This window comes from Cyprinus carpio, chromosome B21, assembly GCF_018340385.1.
Source record: "Cyprinus carpio isolate SPL01 chromosome B21, ASM1834038v1, whole genome shotgun sequence".
Lineage (NCBI taxonomy): Eukaryota > Metazoa > Chordata > Actinopteri > Cypriniformes > Cyprinidae > Cyprinus > Cyprinus carpio.
Genome location: NC_056617.1, coordinates 10822896 through 10847097, shown reverse-complemented (window position 1 = coordinate 10847097; position 24202 = coordinate 10822896). Strand labels below are relative to the sequence as shown.

Genomic DNA, 24202 nt, shown 5'->3' with positions numbered 1-24202 from the left:
TGTTTAAATGTGTTATTAGTGCATGTAATTATGCAATTTCTCTTGCTTTTTTAAGTTAATATTTCTATTGATCTGATTAGATATTAGTTTAGCAAAAGTGTCCAACAGATGGCGTCAAATAACACTTTTCTAAATAATCGTAAGCAACACAAAGCCCACCATCATCAGTAAAGTCAACAAGGAGACAGTTGGATTAATTGGCATGAATTTGGTTTGTGTTTCCCTTATGTATTTTGTATTTCTTTCCAGGTTGTTTGTATAAAGACTAAAGTCCCTTTCATATCATAGGCAAACAGGATTCAGCTGTCTTCATGTGATGCTTTGGAAGAAAGCTATTATTTACATTGGGTGGCGCACGGTTTTATTATGTTACATACTGTTAGTTAAACCGATACAATAGAAACGAAGTTACTTTCACATCCCATCTTCACTGCACGCGACGCTACTAGACGAACGCTGTTAATACGCGACGCGTGCTTCGTCACCACCCAACTGACCAATCAAGGCTTTTGTTTATGCGAGCGTTGCGTCGCTGGCGCGTAGAGAAGGTGGGGCTTTGACGCAGTGCTGCTCCTGTGAACGTTCACTGCTGGCTGCATGCGCAGAGAACAGGCGGAGACACACGAGGAAAGACTACAGCAGACACCGCTGCCCTTCTTTCATTCTAACTCACTGGATCTGTCTTAGATTTTTTTCTCTCATGTGGTATCAAAGGACGCGCTGGCGAAATCGCCAGCCTCGCGCACAGGGCTGATGCGACTTTTGATGCGCGCGTGTGGTTTTTATCCTGCGGTCGATGGCGCAGATAAAGAGGATGCGTGAAAGAACGCAGCCCAGCCCTGTTTTCCTGAATGCGACTGAACGGAACTGCATATTTTCGGATGAAGATGAAATCGGCATGGTCTAAATGTTGGTTTCATCTGGATTGCTGTGCGGAGAACCCGAATCGATAAGGCAAGTTAAAGCGACACTATGCTGCCTAAGTGATTGATCACTGTGCTCAATGAGAACAAGGAGGAGCACGGCTTCGATACGATGGCTGAGGAGAATAACCTGAAGACAGCTAGATTATGGAGGGATGCTGCTTTGCGCTCCAGGAAGCTGAGGAGCAATCTGAGACATCTGACTCTCAGTACCAAAAACTGCCAGAAAATTACATTGCCCGAGGACATAAAGGAGATCGAGGTCCTCAATCTGGGCAACAACTCCCTTCAAGAGCTTCCAGAGGGACTGGGCTCAACCCTAACCAGGCTTCGCATCCTCATCCTTCGAAGGAACAAGTTTGCAACAGTTCCCACTGCAGTATTTCAGCTTAGTCAGCTGGTTGAATTAGATGTCAGTCACAACTGCTTGAACCACTTTTCAGATGAAATTGATCTTCTAAAGGGGCTTAAAAAGTTGTGCATCTGTCATAACAAAATCCAAGACCTGCCATCTCAGATTGGTACTTTGCAAAGTCTGGAGGAGCTTGACATCAGCTTCAATGAGCTGCATGATTTCCCCAGGTCCTTTTCACAGCTCAGGAAGCTCAGAACGCTCGATGTGGATCATAACAAGCTACAGCGTTTCCCTTCTGAAATACTTGCCCTTACTGATCTGGAAGAGCTTGACTGCTCTGGAAATAAACTAGAAGGTCTTCCGGGTAACATCATGATGCTCCAGTCTATTAAAATCTTGTGGCTCAGCAGCACTCACCTCTCGTTTTTGCCTGAAACATTTTGTGAGCTGCAGAACTTGGAGAGCCTGATGCTTGATAATAATTTCCTCACAAGCCTGCCACAATCGTTTGGGAAACTGCAGAAACTGAAAATGCTCAATCTCTCCTCAAACTCCTTTGAACATTTTCCTCAGGTTATCATCAAACTCACCAGTTTGGAGGAGTTGTACTTAAGCCGGAATAAACTGACGTTCCTCCCTGAGGAGGTAGGACAGCTGTGCAATCTCGCTAATTTGTGGTTGGACAATAATAGCATAACGTTTCTCCCAGACTCTATTGTAGAGCTAGGGAAATTGGAGGAGCTGGTTTTACAGGGTAACCAAATCGCCATCCTCCCAGACAATTTTGGAAAACTTGCCAAAGTCAACATCTGGAAGGTGAAGGATAATCCTCTTATTCAGCCTCCGTATGAAGTGTGCATGAAGGGGATCCCCTACATAGCTGCCTATCAGAAGGAGCTTGCACATTCCCAACCTGCTGTAAAACCCAGGCTTAAACTGGTTTTGATGGGCCAGAGAAATGCAGGGAAAACCACACTCAGGCAGTGCATTGTCAACAAACCATCAGATGCCAAGATGGCCATTGGATGTAGGGGTATTGACGTGACCAACTGGGTTGCGGATGCAGATCGGTCTCTTACATTCATTGTATATGATTTATCTGGTAAGCAGAACTATGATCTTATCAAACCCTTTTTCCTGTCTCCCGGAGCACTTTATGTCTTGGTGGTGAATTTGAAATTGTATACATCAAAGAGTTTCTACTCTCATGTTGGGAGTTTCCTCCATCTGCTCAGTGCTAAGGTGCCACACGCAGTTGTGTGCATTGTAGGCACCCACAGTGACTTATGTGAAGAGGTTGAGGTTGAAGAAAAGTGCCTGGATATTCACAGACAGATTTCGCTCCAGGAAAAAACGGACACTGAATGCCTACAAGTGCTTGCCCTGCAGGTTGACGAAGCGCTTGAGCAGGGTTACGATGTCCGGACTTCTAGCCCCCACGTTCTGTTTTATGGGGTCACAGATAAAAACTTGCGACGTAAAAAGTCTCAGTTGCAATACATGCTCAACAATCGACTACAAATCCTCTCTCCAGTGATTTGCGTCAGCTGCATGGTGGCTCAAAGAAACATCCAGCATTTGAAAGAGAAGCTCATGTCTGTTGCCGATCACAGGGAGATTTTCCCCAATCTTCACAGAGTCCTGCCAAAGTCATGGCAGATGCTTGAGGAACTGCATTTTAAGCCACAGGATTTATGGCTTTCCTGGTGGGATTCAGCCCGGTTTGGCCTTCAGGCTGGGCTGACGGAGGACCGCCTGCAAAGCGCGCTCTCGTATCTACACGAGAGCGGTAAACTTTTGTACTTTGAAGACAGCATGACGTTGAAGGAATACGTCTTCCACAATCTACCCCGGTTTATCGCCATCTTGAATGTGTTTTTTCAGAGAGACCTCGCTGCAATGCTTGAGAAACTACAGGCTGAAGGAGACGATGGAGATGGCGTCAGGTCTACGCAGATGCACGGTCACGTGGAGGGGTTTCTGTTGCACGGCTTGCTGCCATCAAATGTGATTCGATTGCTGCTTAAGCCCCTGGTCCAGACACAGCAGGACTTGCACCTGATCATGGAACTGCTGGAAAAGATGGGCGTCTGCTACTGTGTCAACAAACCTCGCAGCAAGCCGCTGAATGGGGCCACCGTCTGGTATAAGTTTCCCAGTCAGGTCAGCAACGAGGAGCCCCATCCTGAGGCCTCGGCCAGCGGGGGCTCGTCGATCCCTGGTCAGTTCTTCTCAGTTGAGCAGCTGCAGATTGAATACAGGTTTCCTTTCTCAACCCCTCTTGGACTTTTTGCACGGTATAGCGTGCAAATCAACAGCCACGTGGTGCAACGGTCTGATGGAAAGCATCATATCTTTGCCTATCGGGGTAAAGTGCCTGTGATGGTGAGTTACCGGCCCTCACGGAGCAGATTGCAGCCTGAGACCATCTCCATTTCCAGCCATGCATCCTTGCCAAATATCTGGACAGCTTGGCAAGCCATTATTCCCTTAGTGGAGGAGTTCAATGTTCTTCTGCAGGAATGGCCTGGCCTTCACTACTCTGTGCATGTCCTGTGTTCCAAGTGCCTGAAGAGAGGGTCCCCCAATCCACATTCCTTTCCAGGTTAGTGTTCTGAGCCTTTCCAGGTCTTGTTTCTAATACAGTTTATGACCATAATTTCTTATTGCCACTACATGTCTGCATTAATGCTAAGGAATAGTTCACTCAAAAATACAAATTCCAGATTGTTTCAGACTTGTATGTGTCTTCTGCAGAGCACAAAAGAGGATATTGTGAAGAATGTTTTAATCGTATTTGCCCATACAATTAAAGTTAGAAGAGCCCAATCAACTTTTGACCCCGCTCAAATTTATTGAATGGACAAAAAAGTTCAGAATCATAAATAATTACATAATCCACATAATAAAGAAAAACATACATTTAAATAATGACCTGCTGAGGGTGAGTAAATGATTACAGAATTTAATTTTTTTTTTTTTTTTTCGAGTGAACTATTGCTTTAACATAATTCAGAATGGAGTGTTATGATGGAAAACAAGCTGTTAACCAGATATGTTCATTCATTTACAGTTTAGAGACTTATTAAAATGTTTTAGTTTAACACTGATATGCAGTCATAAATCTATCAGGCATGTATTTCAGAACAAATAAAGAGTAGCATTAATTCTGCTGTGATGAATAAGGTCATCTTTGCAGTGCTGTCACTATGGAGGCGTATGTCTGGGTTTATTGCCAAGTAAACACTGATACAATAAAGGGTGAATCAGCGTGAAATGAAGTCATTTTGGGATGGATCTAGGCTAAACAAAGAATGAGTATGGCTGGCCATAACAAGAGAGAGGGGGGTGGTCTCACTGGGTTTAAAGCCACACCTAGAAACACAAATTAGCTTGAGCTGTCTGCTGTGCTGCTGAGAACACAGACTCGCACATCTACAGCATTGGAGAGGGTCACCGTGGTAACATCATATGCCTTTCTTCATGGGATGCAGATTAGGTGCAGCAGCCACTGGCATATATAGTAACCTAGGTTCCGGTATATATTTTTAAAATAAAACAGAAAATAAAAAGAATGCTTTTTATAAATGTATACATATTCTTGGTAGTCTTGTATTCTGTAGTTTTGTACCCTCTTAGACTCAGGTGCTATTATTGTATTGGCATCATGTTCATGTGTCCGTAGACAATTTGGGGTTATTAAGTGTAGTTACAAAATATTGCATAAAGAGGTATAGGTTAGGTTCCCCTAGGCCTTGGTGTCTTCTGTCTTCATTTATGAAGGCGTCACAAACTTCCTAAGTTTCTGAAAGTGTAAAATGTTGGCGTAAATTCTTTCTGGCAAACTACATAGTTATTCTTAGCTTTAAGGAGCTCGCTGAGTGATATTTATGTATGCTGTAATTTGTTGTGTTTATATCCAGTGTTGAAATAGGCACATTTTGAGTGTTATTTTAAAGATTAAGTGATGCTGGCTTATGTTAGAGATATACCTCATTGAACACACCATGCCCATTTTTGCCAAATATCAGTCAAAGACAGCATTAGCTCAAGCTAATGCAATGAGGCCCAGTTTCATATATGTCATTGCATTCTAATGGTTCCACACCTCCTGGAAAAGAAACAATTTTTTTATAACAAAGTACAATGACTCCATAAAATATGCAGTCACTTAAAGTGTCTGAATATCATTGCATTAAATAAAAGGTCTTACCAATTGAAACTTTTAAATGAATGATGCTCAACCTTTTTTCAGAAATAATTAAAAGCATTTTTTTTTATTATTTCTGATTACCTTTAATTTTACCTTTTTAATTTTGAACAGTATATTTGTTGTTTGATCATTTAAAACCTATCAAACGCATTTTTTTTTTTTTTTTTTTGTGAAATGTTGGTGCAATATTTCTTTACAATAAATGCCACATGATTTTTTTATTATATAATGTGACAGTCACATGTTTAGCCTAAGTGTAGCCTAAATGTCCAAATATGTTTTGGGCCCATTGTATTTTAAAATGGTCAATGCATGACGGTACTGTCATTTGTGCATTACATTGTGCATATTCTGAAATTTTGACAGCGCTAGTTGCTAGTATGTTTTTCAATGTTATTTTTGGTCTTTCAAAGTCTTTCTTTTGCAACATAATAATCCTGTAAAATAGACCAGACGCTATGGCTCATTAGGTTTACAGTAATGTTTTAATCTCCTAATGAAAGAATTATATTTGTATGATGTTTAAATAGCTGGACAGGATGTCCTCTTAGGCTTGACAGCTTGTTTCCTGAAGTCACATGATAAGACGGTTCAGGTGGGGCAATTCCTGACTCACAATAGTTCTTAACAGGAGCTCACAAGACGTAAGGGCCCTGTGCCATGGTAAAGACCTGTTTGGCCTGCTTTTAATGGGTGCATTAGTTTGTAAGTACCCATTGTTATTGAAAGCTGGATAAGTTGAGCTCATTAATGTTAATAGATATCGACTGCAAGCTGTATTTATGGTAGGGATGCCAATCTGTTTCTTTGTTTTACCATATACAGGTCTCTAGACCTAAGTAAAAACAGAACAAGTTTAGCAGCAAGGTTTTTTGATCCTACCAAATTTAGGCATGATATTTTTGGCTCACTTGCATGTTGATTTAGTGTTGAAGCTCCACTCTCTGAAAGACTAAACATAGTGTGATGCTCACAGGCAGTCCTCTTTTACTTCGGGGTTCAGAGACCCAGAACCACTTTCTTTTTGGATTCATCCCGATGTCCAATAGCAGATCAGAGTGTTTTAAACCAATTGAGTCTTATATTTTATTTAGCACAATTTAAGTTAGTAATTAGTTAGTAATTAAGTTAGTAACTGTCCGTCCGTCCGTCTCGCATTCATAGTCGATCTTCACAAATATTGCTTTTCTTGTTAAAATGGCAGTGATATGAATTTCAATTAACCCTTTGCAAAGAGCCGGCCCCTTATTTACTGTTGCTACGCCCAACAAACCATGTCCTCTTCACGCCACGCCAAAGTCTTTGGCAAAACATCATGCTCTTAAGCAATGAAAAATGGAAACAAACTTTTGAAAATAAAAACTCAGCTTTCAAATTTTGTACTTTTTATGAAATTCAAACAATAAATGCCGTTTTGTGGCACTTGAATGTGTCGTGATAGATCACTGTAGAGCCTCAGTCCAAGCAGCACGTGAACGGATCGTCTATTCATATTTGCTAGTTAAAGCACAAAATAAACATGAATGAACATCAGAAGGTATTTTATTTAAACCACAGAAAGACTGGGCAGTATGACCAAAAATTTATATCACAGAATTTTTCAAAATTATGCTAGTTTTGTGGTATATGATGGTTTTTATTTTTTTCATGCATGACCGGGTGTTAACCACATTTTCTACTGATTAAGAGAGGAAATACTGCAGTAGATTGACTATGAAAAAATTCCATCTTAACTGAACTTAGGACTGGTGGTGGTGCTTAGGATATTGTTTGTCATTTAGGGTTTCTACAAAAAAAGTAAAAAACTAACACTGATCAGATAACAATACTTCTACGAATTCTACTTCTAATAACAATGTAAAACGTACTGTGGATTAATGAGCTGCTGGGTTCATGAATATTGATCACTTTGTGTTCATCTAAATTGATGTGCTGAAATCAAAACAGGGAAGATAATAGGTTAGCGCCAGCCAATGTGATTGCTGTTTGTGCATTAGCCCCGCCCACTACTGGAGAATCCGGCAGTTCTTAAAAGCTGAAGATTCCGAAGGAACGTTGTTATTTTGACAAGAAAATGCAACAAAGAATATCGTTTAAATGTAGCGTGTCAATTCTGCATGTTATGTAAGACTCTCTCACTCTGTCTCTTTCTTTGCGTTTGTGTGAGATAAAGCGACAGTGAGTCGTGTGCCGTTACACTAGAGTTTACAGTACGTCAAATACAGGGACCCCATTGTGCCGTGTTCCAAACATTGTTTAAGCAACATACACCGGTATTACGGTATATTAAAAAATCGTATCATAACAAAAATAAACACAGGTATTCGGTATAAACCGGTATACCGCCCAGCACTAATATATAACATTTTTCAAATTTAAGTCCACCAAAGTTAATCTATTCTCCTGTCTGATTTGTTTATTGGAAAATATGGTGGTTTTTGGATATTGGTCAGATCACCTGTCAATCAAGCTCCTTGCTAAGGCTCAAATAATTTAATTGAATTTTCTTTGCATTCCTACCTTTAATGCAATTCTGCATTTTATTTGTACCTCAATTCAGTTGAAATGAAGGACCTTAAATGGAATTTAAAAGGATTTCTATCTCTAGTGTCTGAGAGCTTGTTTGGGTGTTCATAATATGTCATCTCAAACAGCAGACTGGAAAGAAAAGCTGGTGGACGTGTTTTGCAGGTGATGTGAGTTTGTTGAGTTGAACTTTCTCCTGTTATCTAATCTCATTGACTCCTTATTTAATATTTATTGAAGAAGTTTGCACATTTGGATGTGCATGTGCACCTTTTTTGAATGAATTTGTCCTCTGCATCCTTTAAGTGCAAAGAAATAAAATTGAGGAAATTACTTTTGACAGCTGACAGTTGGCTTGTTACATCCATTTGGCGTCTTCAGACAGAGTTTAAAAATGAGGAAAAAGCTGACATAACCTGTTTGTCAGTGAACTCAGTTGAGATGGCATTAGGTACAGTAGCTTGTCTGACCCATTTAGAAACTGAGCCAACTGATATTTAGTCGTTTGGCTCTTGGACTGGGTGTAAGAAATAAGAGCCCAGTTGTTCCCTGAGCTAAATTCAGTCACTGCTCATCAGAGCTGGCCGAAGCACCTGCACTGTCAGCACACTGTACTTAAGTCACAAAAGTCTGCCTGTATCAACTGCCATGTACTTGTATATATGACCGTACATATGTTGTTGTTGGTGGAGTGTGTCACTGTGGTGCCAGAAAGTATCCATCCTGTCGGCGGCTGGGGCGGCAAGTCTTCTTAGCAGCTTTTCTTAGCAAAACCCTGCCCATCACCTTTTCAAGTGACCTTAGCTTGATGGGAACCTTGCTGGTATTTTGAGATATTTTGGACGCCATGTTCAGGGCTGGTGACAGACTAATGATGGCATTTCTGTACGGCACTGTTTAAATGAAAGGTTTTTCAAGATTGCAATGTTTGAGTTATAGGCTTACTCTCCCAGATTTGGTGTATTTGATGGATGGAGCAAGACCTTTGATGTTTCTAGGGATGTATGGATATTAAAATTCTGCTTAATAATACAATGATAACAGATAAATGCACTGTTAAATGTCGCTGTAGATTTAGCAGCACATTACTGTAAAAACACAGTACAATACTGCATTTTTATAGTACAGTAATATACTGTAATTTGCATTGCATTCTGGGTAATATGGTTTGAGCGGGAACATTTTTCAACCATGCTGCCAGTACTGTACTGTAAAAATACAAGAAAATAGGTAACAGTGTGGCTAATTTTTTTTTTTTTTTTTTTTTACTAGGCTATTTGTAATTTTATAAATAAGTTATAAATGCTATTTTAATAATAAAACAACATTTATAAATTATTTAAATATTTAAGTTATTTAAAAATTAAATATTAATTAATGTTAACAAATATGAATAAATGATGTAACAAATGTATTGCTCATTGTTAATATTAGTTAATGAATTAACATTAACTAATTAACCTTACAATAAAGTGTTACCAAATAATGTATTTTGTCTTAATAAATAAAAATAAAGCACTTAAGTGAAATACTACAAGTGAATTTAGGCATCACAACATTATAATGAACACTATGAAAAATTTGCTATTAACGTTTCAGATATAAATTTAGTCTTTATCACAGTTTTATTGTAAATAAGAAATACCTAAATATAATATAAATCCCATTTTTAAGATTTGCTTGATTAAATTTTTTTTTTTTAGATGTAACTAAAATCTTTTCAAATAATATTTTAAATAAATAAAAAAAGCAATATAAGATACAAGAAAATATAAGATTAGCTAATAATTAGGTGTTATCATTTAGGTGTTTTATTCTCTGGTCTTCATCCTATTTATTGTAAATAAGAATTCAATTTAGAGAGCCATTGTTCATTAATTGGCCATGGTAAGAAATAATTGATTTACAGTTTCTAAATGGTTGGGCTTTTCCCCTTTACATTAGCTGTCTTCATGATGTAGTCTGCTGAAATGCTTTCCCTGTCTGTTAGGGTGCTCAGGGTCAGTCTGATTCCTCTCAGAGATGCCCTCCTGTAATCTCTAATGGATTTGACAGGATTACCCCACGAGTGAAAGGGAACCTTAAGGACTGGCAATTAAGTCAAGGCAGAGTTGGTTAAGTAATCACATGCTGAACAGTTACAACTAATTTTCATAGTATTCGATGACACAGAGTCATGAGTAAGTTCATATGGCATCATATCATAATGAAATCAGATTTATGCCTGTTTTTCGAAACTGCTCTCAGGATAAGAGCTGTTCCCAGATGAAAGTGTTTTACCTCACAGGTGTAACATGTCAGAACCTGTACCAAGATAAAACATTATGTCTTTAGAACAAGAAGGACTTATGTATGTCATAAAAAACTCAAGATAAGACAGAATGTATGAGATGGATGAGTTATGGTCCAGACGTTGCGGTTGAAACGTATATGGCGTAGTCAGTCGGGGTCAACAGGAGGTTTGGGTGTTTGCAAGTATAGTTCCGATATGTAAAAACCTGCTTCCCTCTATTCTTGCCCTGGACCTCCGGAAATTCTGCCTGTGAAAACATTCTACTGTCGGAATTCTGGGAAATGATGCTGATTTTGAGATTCAGTAATGGTCAGCTGCCACGTCTTTCTTTGGATTCCTTGATTTTTATCTGCTCTCATGATGACTTTGGCCGTATCACAAAGGCAGTTTAATCTCTTCCCATTTGTTTACCAAGCATGTTTGAATGATGATTTGACAACTTTTAATTGTTCTATATGCTCAATTTTTTATTCCTTGTATTTAGGTCACAGCTCACAGGTGGGAAAGATTGCTATCATGTCTAAAAGTGGAATAGGAAACCTGGGGGTGGTTTTGCAATAATGGATCGGCTCAAATATCAATTTCACGTGAGAGTGAAAGTGATGCGTCTCTCATTACACGTTTTGTGCTATTCTGTGCAGCTAATGAGCTCAGAAGTTTGTGTTTCATGGCAGGATTGCTGTAATTTTGTTTCAAATAGCTAGTTACGACAATCTCAGACTGCCGTTCTGACTCAAGAAGAGTATGTGAGCTGTGTGTTTGACCTCTCATGTTTGTTTTGCGTGTTTCAGCCTGAAACCTTGTATTCCCGAGCACCGGAATAATCTGATGCTGTCAATCCCGTTATGTCACTGCATTCCCTCGAGGTCTACATTGTAAGCCTGCAGAATTATCCATGTGACCTGTGCAGGGCTGGATGAGTAGAAGGGTTTGTAATACACGTGTCTTCTCTTTTAATGTTGACATCACATGAGTCGCATCAGCAGATTCATCTGCGTCAGTCATCAGGGGTTCAGTTGATAGAAATGAAATCCTCACTCTGCTTTAGTGCTCAGAGTATAAGGAAACATGAAGAATATTGGTGCTTTTGCTTGATATATTTAGGAAGGGCCCGATTTTATGCACATTCTAAATCTTGAATAATTTAATTGTTAATGATTGTTCCTCATAAAAACATTTGTTGAAACTTTAGATCCATGACATCCAGTTCAATGTGCATCTAATAAACCAAGCCAGGCAAGAAAAGGATCATTGCCATTAGAGATGAAAAGTACATTAGAGAATATTTTGCAACCATATTTGTTACCATCAGATACTTATATATATATAGTTTTTATTTATCAGTATTTAATTGTGCATTCTAACTTTTTGCATTTAGATTACTTTTGTCAGTGTCTAACACACACTTAAAGTTAATCTGTAAACCACTAATCATTTTAAAACACTGTTAAATTTAGTAAATCACATAGGATTAATAATCCATTTTTTCACACTTATAATTTTGTGATCCCTAAATTCATTTGTAGCATTTAAGACAACTGATTTTAGTGCTTTATTACAAAATTGTATGCAAACTGTAATATGTAGTTATATGTACAACACATTATTTTAGTTTGTATTTTTTTTAATTATTATTTAAAATTTATTTAGACAAAGTAGTTTAGAATTTATCAGATATCAACAACACATAAAAACCAATTATCGGCTTATTAGCATCGACAAGAATTTTAATATTGCTGCGTTCCTTATTATAATGCTTTTTGCTCTATATGTACTATAGAAAATCTCAAATATTTTAAATACATATCATTTTAATGCCATGATCTTCTTTGAAATACCTTGAAAATACCATGGTATATGAATATGGTTATCATAAAGTACCATGAAATGTGTCAAAGTACGAAATATATCAAAGTCTTATCCTCTCTTTGATTAAAATGAATGATGAATGATCATGTTTCTTTGATAAAACAGAAGTGCACAATCTTCCGTCTCTAATCTCCAATTGTTTTGTCGTCAGATTTTCATGATACACTAGACGTATACTTGGTGTAAGTCAGCATGGCATTGTGACAGTGTAGAAAGCCTTGACAAGATTCAAATCTGTTCAAATGCACTATCAGCGTTCACACTGTGTAAGCAGGATTAGATAGCAGCTATCACCCGCGTCTTGTTTCCATCTCTTTTTCTGTGCTGTGCATGCTCTATGCTGTCAGATATTTACATGTTTCTTTTAGCCTCAGCTTATTTTAGCCCTGATCTTATCTCTGCCTGCAGGACTCATCAGATTCTGCTCTGCATCAGTTAAAATAGCACTGCAACCAAAAAAATATACCTTGTGAGTGTGTACTAGTCAGAAAACAGCATTTATTGCAACTCCAGTCTTATTGATTTGTGCAATTGAGCATAGCTTAGTTTCTCACGTGGTATTAATGTAGCACACTTCATTTGTTGATTGCATAACGGCTGTATTGCCAGCTGCAGCGTGTTGTAATTTGACAGATCTGTCCATACAGATGAAGTCCTCCAGCCCTGACCTTTGGCAGTAAAAGCAGCATGAACTTCCTCCAAAGGGAGAGATGCTGCTATTCCTGGAAGCCAGTATTCAAGGCTGTTCTGTGGTCAAGAAAGATCTTGTGCGACTTGAGAATTTCGGTTAGGGCAAGCATAACGTTCTCATACTTGATTTGTAGGATGCAGGAACACAAGGTGCAGACGAAGGGAATGTTTATGTCTACATGGGTGGAATAATTGATGCCGTGTTTATAAATATGTCTAATCGTTCTGCATCACTGAGAACTGGTTTAAATTTATGAGCACAGCAGGAGTGCTGATCTGCTTTACACTTTCACTTGAATGTGCACTGGGACTAATCCTGGGACAAAAGGAAGATTTGCCTTGAAAATTAAATGAATAAATGAATAAATAATGTATACTTTCCCAGGCTTTTATTTGGTTGTGGCCACCAGATCTTCCAGAATGGTGACTTTTTTTATTTTGACTGTTTGTTGAAGTCTGTATAAAAGAAGGATATTTTAAAATGTATTTGTCAGTACAACTTTTGGTGTACATTAATACATTTATTACTACAAAAGTTCAGGTTTAGTGAGGTATTTAAAAAAAAATAAGAAAATTAATACTTAACAGATAATACCTCTGTTCAGCAAGAATGCATAAAATTTGGCAATTAAGACATTTATAATGTTATAATGATTGCAATAGTGCTATATTGTTAAAAAAAAATCTGAAAGATCATGTGACAAAGAAGACTGGAGTAATGCCTGTTGAAAAATCAGCTTTGACATCACAGGAATAAATGACATATTAAAAATATTTGAAAGAAGAAAACATTTAAAGGGTAGTGTACAAATAACACGCATTATTAAAAAAAAAATAACTTTGATAGTATGATAAGACTCTGGTATAATGGTATACCAGTATATTATACCATTTATAAAGTAAAAAAAAAAAAGTAAAGCTTTAAAAATAAAAGTGTATGTTTTTGTGAGTGATTTGTTCATTTCAGAATATTTCGGATCGTTCACAAAGCGTCCTGCTCCTCACTGCTGCTGCTGAATTTCAAAAGCTCTGGTTCTCTCTTTGGGGGCTTCCTGCATCTCTAAAATCGATACAAATTCAACTGAGCATGATTGGTGTAATGTGTAAGCTAGCACATACTGATGGTGGCTTGGTGGATGGCCATAATGCGTGTGGGGCCGGCAGTGATCTCATTACGGACCAGATGTGAGCATCTGTCTCGAGCCAGTCAGATGGCAGATCAAGCTTACAGCAGCCTTTTATTAACAAGATACAGACAGATAGCAATGCTAGTTTTTCTCAACTTTTACACAATTGATGATAATGTTCATCAGCTGTCTTGAATACAAAGCACTTCTCATATGGCTTCTTACAGCTTGGAAAAGTGTCATTAAGACACTGCAGCACACTGCTTGACCTTTAACCAGGCCTCTTTGCCGTGTGCTGAAGATATAATTAAGTGTTTGCCCTCTTCCAGTGCCTATGTTTAATTCAAATCCACTCATAGTGCTGCTGAGAGTTATATATATAAGTGCATCTCTAGTTTAGCAGGTGCTACTGGCAAAGCATTCCGTTTGAGAACCCAAAAGACAGTCGTACAGTCCTAGATTCACTTCATCGAAATGAATTATATTTCTGTTTCATTTTATTTCAGCATGATTTCAATGAATGAAAATGATTTTCTGTAGTTTTAAGGGGTAAAAAACAAACACTGTTCATGTGTTTTATAGGGTTGGATGATTTCCGTGATGCGGAAAACATGGACGAACAGAATATAAGTTACTGTATGACGCAGAATGTCAATGAATTTGCCAAATTTTGGATGGATACATCAAAGTATTACACTTAAATCAAAACGCGATATGGAGTAATGTCTGTGAAAATTGTCCACAAAAACACCATTTAAATATAAATCCTGCATGAGTGTGTGAATGAATGGTGCAGACACGCGGCTTCATTTACAGCACATACTGTTTTCAGCCTCTGCCACCTCAATATATAAGTACATGAACATATAAACATAATCTCTAGAACTGCTCTGAGAGTTACTTCATTAGCATTTTACTATTTCTTTTGAGTGAAACTATCATCATATCATATACAAACAGAAACCAAAAGGTCTTCACGGCAACCTGTCAAAATAAAAGTTTGGTTTAACTTGAAGAAACAGTGACAGAACTATTACTTAATGTAATGATAGTACTGCTACTAATAAAAATATTATTATTAAAACATTATTTTTAAATGAATATTTACCAGAATTTTTTTTTATCAGAATTTATTTATCAGAAAAATGTAAATACACAACACAATAGCCTATTTATGGAAAAACATTAAAAAAAAAATCAATTAATTAGAGATTATTTTGATTGTTAATATTTAATGAAACAATTAAAATGGAATCCAGAAAATTTATTAAAAACAACTTGGTAAAAATAAAACTTTATTTGATTTAAAACAAACAAACAAACAAAGATTTCATAGGGTGTTTTTTTTTTTGTTAAACCTTTAAAAAAAATTGCAGTTTAATATTGTCATTTCAATTATTAGACATGCTTTTTAATGAATACAATTTAATTTAACCATCAAAACAGAAAAAATCCAGAAGAATTGAAATGGAGAAAAACGGAATTTGGAGAAAAATAAAATGGAATTTGGGAAAAAGGAAAGTGATTTCAAAGGGCCCTAGTTTTACATATCACTCAGATGGTCACGTCTTATTTAAGTGGGCGGTGAGACTACAAGCTGTCAAGACTGCAAGCAACCCAACACTGAGCACTTGCAATCTAGATAATGTTAACAATCTAGTTCTGTTTCATCATTTGTGTCTGGCTTGTTCCAGATCTGTGTAAGTGAAGCCCTGATCTTTGATTACAATATTGTTTGACATTGTGTTAATTTAATGGATGTCTCTGTGTGAGGCTCACAAATAGCAAAGGGAGACTAAAGAGTGCAATGAAATGTGTAGAAACATCTGGAATGGTATGAAAAAGGCATCGAAATAAGATTTGTGTTTGTTGAAGAGGATACATGAATTGTACTCAAAAATGTTTACAAATTCCTTAGTCCTTACTCAAGTCTGAGAATGGTCATTTGTGTGGTTATAATCAGATTTTGGTAGTGTTACTGAGAGACTCCTCTGATTTCCCCTCATTGTCTGCAGTGAATGAAGTTTGATGGTGCTGATTTTGAGTCATTTTCCATTTCCAGTCATGATTCGTCTCCCATGTCAGTCCTTCCATACATATCCAATGACTGTTGTTATGCTTCTGTCTCACTATGGAGTCATATGTGTTTTAAGACCCATGAAAATGAGAAGTTGGCAGTTCTTGGGTACTAGTTCTAGCGTATTTTGATTTCTGATTTTACAGTGAATGTAATACAGATTCATAAACAATTATATTTTAACAGTGTGTTAAAGGAACAGTCATCATTTACTCCAAACCTGTATGATTTTCCATTTTTCCAGGGAAAATTCCAGAGAGGGACAAAGTCAGTGTATTGAGTCGTTCAAAGATCCAAGTCAAAATAATGATTTGTTCACAAATCAGATATCACTGCTTCTTTTGTGAACTTTGTGCATATGTTGGAAATCTCTAACTTAGAGTGGTCCACCCTTTAGTTAATGATTGTGTTAATTTTGCTGTGTTTGATTCAGCTGTTGACTTTAATACATCACTGTCGTTCTTCTTGGAGATATTTATTTGATTCTTAATGGCCGTGAACAGACCTTTGATTTCAGGGCTATTCAGTAACAGATTTCTTAAAGCACTGAGCATATGTTTAAATGGGATTCTCTTTTAACCTCAGCCGTTTGGCTTTTTCAGCAGAGCAGACAGCTGCATGGAAATCTCATCAAGACACTCGGCACTGACTGAGACATCTGAATCCAGACGGCTGTTAAGCTCTGGCCACGTGCCGATGAATGCATGCATGTGTGACACATTTGTTTACATCTCTGTTTATTGTTATATTACACTCTAGTACAGTTTTATTGTTTGTTAAGTTTGATGTTGAGGGGAAAGGAGGATTCATTTTTACTGACCAGTCAGTGTCAGTTTTTTTTATAATTACTAATATTTGCTGACCCTGATTCACTCACTCGTGCACTTTGTGCTTTATCACTCAGAGCGATAATCCTCTGTCCGAGTCACCGGCCTTGAGTGGCTGCGCACGTCTCACCCTGCTGTTCACTCTACAGTCTTGCCTGATCACTGTTTACCATCCGCCACACTGCGCTAGAGGTCAAACGGTGGGAAATGAGTGATGCATACCACCATATGTGGTGCAGAAAGACGGTTGCAGCAAATTGTTAGTTTCCCCTTGTCTTGAAACCCGCTGAGCATTTTTGTGCATCAAACATGGGTTTAAAAATTCACAAATATTCACAGCGTGGTTTTGTTTTGTTTTGTTGTGAATGATTCAATAAATCAAGCTGAACTTCCGCTTGACAAGCGCTATGTCAGCGACACGCTGTTAATTCCGGAGGCAGTTTGTTTTGACAGTACCTTCATGAATCCACATCCTCTGGACACTCAAGAAAAAGATGATGCATCTCAGGATGTCTTTGACCCAGATTTCAGACTTCACAAAGGGCTGCAGAGCGAGTCACAGCATGAATGCGTTAAAGATAAAACAGCTTGGGAAAATATCTGGAATGCGACAGTAGGGCTAGACAAGTGCTTGTCTTTTGTGTGTGTGTTTTGTTGTTGGAATGTGTCTAATTCAAGATGTAACAGACTTCCAGCTCATTGCATGTTTCAGTCTTAATAAAAATAACGTACATCCTTTGTTTTAACTTACATCCTTTTAATTTAGTAGGAATGCATGATATATTGGCACCATTCTATTGCGATTAATATTATCACAACACACACACAGCCCTGTCGGACTCAAATATTTGCATATTTCCCTTTGACAGTGTACTTCATATTGTTTTAGTTATTGAGAGTTAGTGATAGAGTATGGTTGACTGTTAATAGAAAATTCGGAGCACAGAACACAAAAGATGAAGATTGTGCCATTGGAATGCAATCTTGAGTATGAGCAATAGACTGTAGGAGTGAAGTCAAAGCCAGACATGGCGTGTAGCAACAGTGGGCTTTGTTATGGAGATGAGTCTCATTGTTTCATTCTCTTTGCTGCTTCCTGTCCCAGCGAGTACAGGATGTTTAAACTGCAGTGTGCCCTTGTGGAAGTGTGTTTATACATTCAGTGTTTCTAGATTTATTGTGTAGGTAACTAATTCTTTCTAGGTTCAAATTTTTGTCCTCCCTGCCTCCAGGCATAGGACAGGTTTACCTCCCAGTAATGAGTGTGTGAATTGTGTGTAACAGGATTAGGCCTCCATTTCATTATTGAAAAGCCTTCCCCTTTCTCAAGGTGTTTGGTTGCAGTGATTCACCTGTTATTGTTAATATAAGAGCAGAGGTGAGTGTTTGCATCGATAGCTTACAGTAGAGGACATGTCGGTAGGGACAAAAAGATGCCTTTTAAGGAAAGGGTTACTTCCCAATATATTCATTAGTTGTTGTTACATTCTTTCTCAAGCAGTGAAAGTAGAATTAGTCCATTCACTGTCATCCTGCACCCTGGCTCTCATTAAAAAGTAATAATTGTGGACTAAAGTGAGTCAGCTAACCTGACCTTGACATGACGACAACAACATTGTCACCCCGAATGTTTGGAGTTTAAAATTCCCTCAAGCCCGCAACATTGATCCTCAGATCTCAAATAGCTAACCAGATACATGACCTGTAAACCATGTTTAGAAAGTGTCAAGGCTCTGAGGGAAGTCTAATGGGTCATGGGGGTGGAGGGAACCCCTACAGTGCAATTATGTTGCCAGCAGTCTCACCACTCATCTACTTGACCTGTTTTCATTACTTATTAACTCTTTCTATCAAGAAGAGGAACTTCTGCTGATCATTTAGAGATGTTTTAAAATGTTTTAAACATATTGTGTGTTGTTAACATGCACAATAGAGATACGAATAAGATAATAGTCCCAAAAGAAGAGATGTAAGCATAAGATATTATCTCTCATACTTCTATGTTATCGTTATTCATTGTAAACTGACATTTACAACCCATTTTACTTCCACAATTGAATGTATTTTGTAGTCAAACAGCCTGTTTGACTACAAAATACTGATTTGTTTAGCTGATTTGTAAGGAGACAGAGTTAGAAATAAAGGTACAAAAGCTGTCACTGGAGCGGTACCTTTTCAAGAGGTACATGTTTGTAACTAAAGGGTACAAAAAATTAGTACTTAAAGTGTACATATTAGAACCTAATAGGCACAGAAGAGTACCTTTTGAAAAGGTTCTGCCCCAGTGACAGTTTTTGAACCATTATTTCTGAGAATGTGCGATGGGAAACTATATTTCCCATCATTCTCTGTAGCAGCACAAGAATGATAAAGTAGTTACACATGTAATGTCGTAAATCTAGCAACGGGTTTTTTTTTTTTTTTTATGTTTTCGTTTTTTAAACATGAAATGTCCCTTTATAACAGTACTTCATACTTTGGGATTTATCACCTTGGCAATAAAAAGTTCTGTCATGAAACTCTAGATGTCACAGGCTAATAGGTTGTAACTTCTTTTTTCAAACTGATATAATCATTTTATTATTCAAATGTTGCAGCTGATTGGTTTCTTTTCACATCAGCAGTCATTGAGCTGCTCAGCATTCCAAATATTCGGCAAGTGCTTGCTGTTGCAGTTGCAGCACATTTCAGAAACCCTCCTCCTTCCCCAGCTCCACCTGTATAGATTTGCTATTGAGTAATTTGATATGTGTTATATGGGTGTAATGTCATGTATATGTGCTGTATGGGGGTAATTTAATGTATGTTATATGTGCAGCAGGAGTCTTTCCTACATGCTCACAGCAGTATGTCTGTGGATGTATTGGCAGTAGCAAGTCTCAGTACGAGCAGACCTATTCTGCCAAGACAGAATAGATAAATATTGTCTTACCATACTAAACTCTCAGAGTTGTCATGACAGGAATAACAGAGAACTGTAGACTTTTAAGAAGAATGAAGAAGTATCTTGTGTCTCATATACTCACAACGAAAAAAAAAAGGTCTGGAGAAGTCATTGTTCACTGCGCAGGCCTTTTATAGCTCATCATGGTTCATGGCTCTTGTGTTTTGCTCGCAATTCTTGCTTATTAGGTCTTGTTGTATGGTGGTATTGACTTGAAGCTTTTGCTGGGAGTGCAGTTTACCTTTTAAGGACCTGATAATGCACCTTAGAGAGTTAGAAGAACAAAAAAAAAACTATTGTGATGCAGAAATGGAGAGTTTGGCAGAGGAACAAACAGGCCTGAGTGCAGAAACGCACCTGGAAATGTTACTGAGGCCAAAAGTCAAGAAAGATGGAAGATTCTTAAGTTTTGATGCCAGAAATGACTGCATTCTAACACACATTAGCAGAACTATGAGCCAGACTAGAGGAGGAGCAAATAACAAAGAATGAATCAGCAAGAATCTTTATTCTGTATGATTCCCATAAAGGAACTGCTGACTAATTTCCTAATCTCGGTCTGCAGTAAATACATAGAGAATCAGAAACAAGACATTTCATAATCACTGTGTGTTAGCTGTTTGATAATCTCACATAACTCTGGTTACTAGCTTATTGGCCTTGCTTTGGCCTTCACCTTTCAGCTAAGTGACTAAGTTCAGGCTAGTGGAATCCCTCTTTTATTTAGAATGAAGGAGAGCAGAAAATCAATAGAGTTAATGGCGTAAGTGCTGTACGAGTCAGGCCACTGTGCCGAGGGCATATAATGTGATGCCATTATGAAAATAGTTACAAGCAGTAAAATACACAATCACAAGTTTTCACAGGAAATTTTCATATTTTTATAATTGCTCATCATTTCTCAGAAAGTTTCATCATTGTTTCAAAGGGAATTTAAAATCACATGGAAGCAGATGACTGCAGTCTATAATCTCTCGGATTGACACATGATGTTATTCTTTGTCTTCCTGCGGTTTGTCTGATCCCCCTTAAGTACTCAAAACGTGCCCATTTGCTTACTGACTTGCACACTGGAATCCTTCATTACAGGTCTGTATTTATAGACATGGACGGCTCTCCTATCAATTCAGGCTGCTTAGGCTGGATTTAACGCGCTTGTTTTAGTACTAAAGACGTTAAGAGAGTTTATCACCATCAGGTTTTGCGTCCTGAAGACGAGCGGTCGTAATCTACTTCATAAAGGCATACAGATGCTGCTACTGGTTCTTCAGAGGATCAGTGAGTTTTAAATGATAAATAGAATAAACTTTAATAGCTTTAGCCCTTATTGTAAGCTATTGTATAAGATGATTTATTGTGGACCGCAAGAGTTCTTACACATCCAGATAAAAGCTTGTTAAACAGCGCCACCTTGTGGTAGATTTGGAAGGCGCTTCTAGAGAACATTTGAGAAAATTTGGATATAAATGGAATAATACTTTATATAAGGATGGAACTAATAATAAACCATAAAGATTTGTGTTGGTAATTCAGAGTCTAGTCACCATTAGCAAAAGGATAGCTTTGCGTGAGTCCATATGTGAAAATCGGACAAGACAAACGGCTTGAATGAGAGAAAGAACTACAATCCCATGAAGCATTGTGAATGACGTAATCAAAAAAAAAAAAGCTCTTATTGGTGGAGGTTTGTAATGGTAATAGCAATGTAGTTTTTCACTAGGAATGCCATAATTTTAAAAAAGGTGAATTAATGTGGGCTGTGATGTCCGAATTTGTGGAAAAAAATGACTCTTACATCTTATTTTTTAATGAGTCAGTCAAAAAGATTCATGAAATGGCGAAAAGAAGTATACAAATTGCATAGTTTAACTTACAATATGCAATGGAGTGGAAAAATGTTCAAACACTCCACTGAATGTCAAAGAACTTGAAATCAAGATTATGCACAAAATAATGTCTTCAGAATCGATCATACATGTGCAATCTGACCGAAAATGTAAAGCATAGTTGTAATCTTACAAATAACAAAAAATCAACAAAATCTATTTCATATTTTAACTGGTGATTATGGAATAATACTAGACTTCTTCACCTGGTTGTCAAAAGCAAAATTCCACGAAATGCATATCATAACTTAAGAGAAAGTGTGACATGCTAGAAAAACAACAACAACAAAATACAGGCACCCCAAAATTAGTAAAAAAACGAGTGTTGGATTTCATTCAGTAAATATGATGCAGGGCGGTGTTATTTATCAAGTGATTCTGTAATTTTGAAATTAAAAAATCATTTTGGTCCACCAATTATTTTAAATTCTGGAGCCCTGTAAAATCTTCTGTGAAATGTTACATTGTGTAAACCAGTGTGACTTAAAAAGTATTTTATCTTTTTTGTTGGCATTATAGGTGAGCTGTTAAGCCAGCCCCGACCTGAGGGACTTACTGAGATCATCTGCCCCAAGAATGGCTCGGAGCGGGTCAACGTGGCACTAGTTTACCCTCCCACCCCGACTGTGGTCAGCCCCAGTCATAAATGACATTGACTTCACCTGCACTTACCTGCCTGTGAATGGCCTCCTCAAACCACTGCACCTCTTTTCCCTATATCTTATATCACACATGTACACTCAAACACAAATATATGTGTGTTTGTGTGTGCGCAAAAGTGTGCGCCCTGCTTTCTTGTTGCCTCTGTCTTTCATCAGTGCTAAGAAGGTTCATAATGGAAGCTTGCCATTGGAGGCCATCATATCAGGACATACTTACAGGTATAGTATTTTGAAGCTACATGAAATTTGTTGGATCTGTTATGTGAGATCTCCAGCTTCTGATTTTTTTCTCCTCTTCTTCAGGTGTTCAGCTCCGACTGCCAACACACGATGAACTGAAAGTATTAGAAACTGTTGCACTGACATCCTGTTTTTGTCTATGTACACCTAAAGCTTTTTCAGTCACCCTGAGCCTTCCACGGCGCTTTAATCCTTTCAGTTTAACGTGAGATCAGACGTTTCTATTCCAGTTCTTGGAAGTTCCCATTTGTTGCATCTCTTGGACTGAAACTACATCTTGTGCTGCTGGGTGCCGAGTGGTTAAGCTGACAGAGAATGGAAGCGAAAGGACACTGTTTCCCCTCAGACATAAGACAGACTTTGATTAGCGAGGCTAGATGTTAGACTGATGCTTTAAATGATGTTGTATTTTAAATGCATGCCTCTAAAATGCAAAAATTATTATAAAATGACATATATGGATAAATGCACTAGCCCAGGCCTCTTGAGAGGTTTAGTCTTATCAAACATAAAAGGACAGAATTGTTGGGCATAAATCTTTGACATCTATTTATTGGTTTTCTGCTCACAGACAGATACATTGTGTTAGTATTGGATAGAGATATGCAGACGTTTCGAATTATTTTATTGCAGCCAAAGATATAAAAATATTTTGCTGAACCACTGACACAAGCATCTATCGTTCTATCTATCGTTCTATCTATTGTTCTATCGTTCTATCTATTTTTTTCTTTCTTTCAGTCTATGCATAATTTTATAGCCACATACACTTGTGCTTAGACAGATAATCATACTCCATAGCATGAGGGATATTATTTTAAGCACGCAAATACAAATATCAGCCATCTGGAAGATTGTCGCATTGTTTCTTGCACATGTTCACACTTTCCTGTAAGATACAGTTTTGGATACATATGAGCAGGAATATTGATGTAAAGTCACGGATGTACAGAAATGGTACAACAATTCAGCCAAGGATGTTTACACTCTTGAAGTAAATTGTGTGAGCATATCTCAATAACTGTAAGGTTATTTGATAGATATTTAATACATGCTCTTTAAAAGCAGTGTCTGAATCATATTGTACATAAAAAGTGCACATTTAGAACAAAAGAAGCAAGACTTTTTTTTTTTTTTATAAGAACTGATTCATACTTAGAAACTGTTGCGCGTTGTTTCAATGTTTCTTTTTGGAGAGGAGAGAATTTGCAATACGTGTAATGTTTTGTGAACAGTTGAAAAACTTTTGTACATAATATTTTATTTTTGTAAGCTAACAAGCTGTCACCAGTATCTCATGTTATTTACTGTGCATTGTGCATGGCTACTGTGCTCAATGTAATATCCACAAACTTTTCTAAATTATAAAGAAGTTATTCTTTCTCATTGTAGGACCACAGAAACACCAAATATAAAGGCTGGTTTCCATGTTGTTGTGCTGTTGTTTTCTTTCGTTTGTTTCCCCTGTATTTTGTTGTTAAAACATCTTCAGAGCAATTAAGCAGAAATTAATTAATAATTTATGGTGTATGATGTATATCTGAGTGAAATTGCTTCTCAACTGGATTTT

At 37.5% G+C, this 24202-nt stretch overlaps 1 protein-coding gene across 1 annotated transcript; it reads left to right on the top strand.

The window, feature by feature from the left end:
* Positions 1-557: 557 nt before the first annotated feature.
* LOC109045186 (malignant fibrous histiocytoma-amplified sequence 1 homolog) lies at positions 558-24060 on the top strand. Its single transcript, XM_019063034.2, has 3 exons — positions 558-3883; positions 22250-22611; positions 22696-24060. The coding sequence occupies exons 1-2, from the start codon at positions 1036-1038 to the stop codon at positions 22378-22380; spliced, it is 2979 nt and encodes a 992-aa protein (XP_018918579.2). The 5' UTR covers positions 558-1035; the 3' UTR covers positions 22381-22611; positions 22696-24060.
* The last annotated feature ends 142 nt before the right edge of the window (positions 24061-24202 follow it).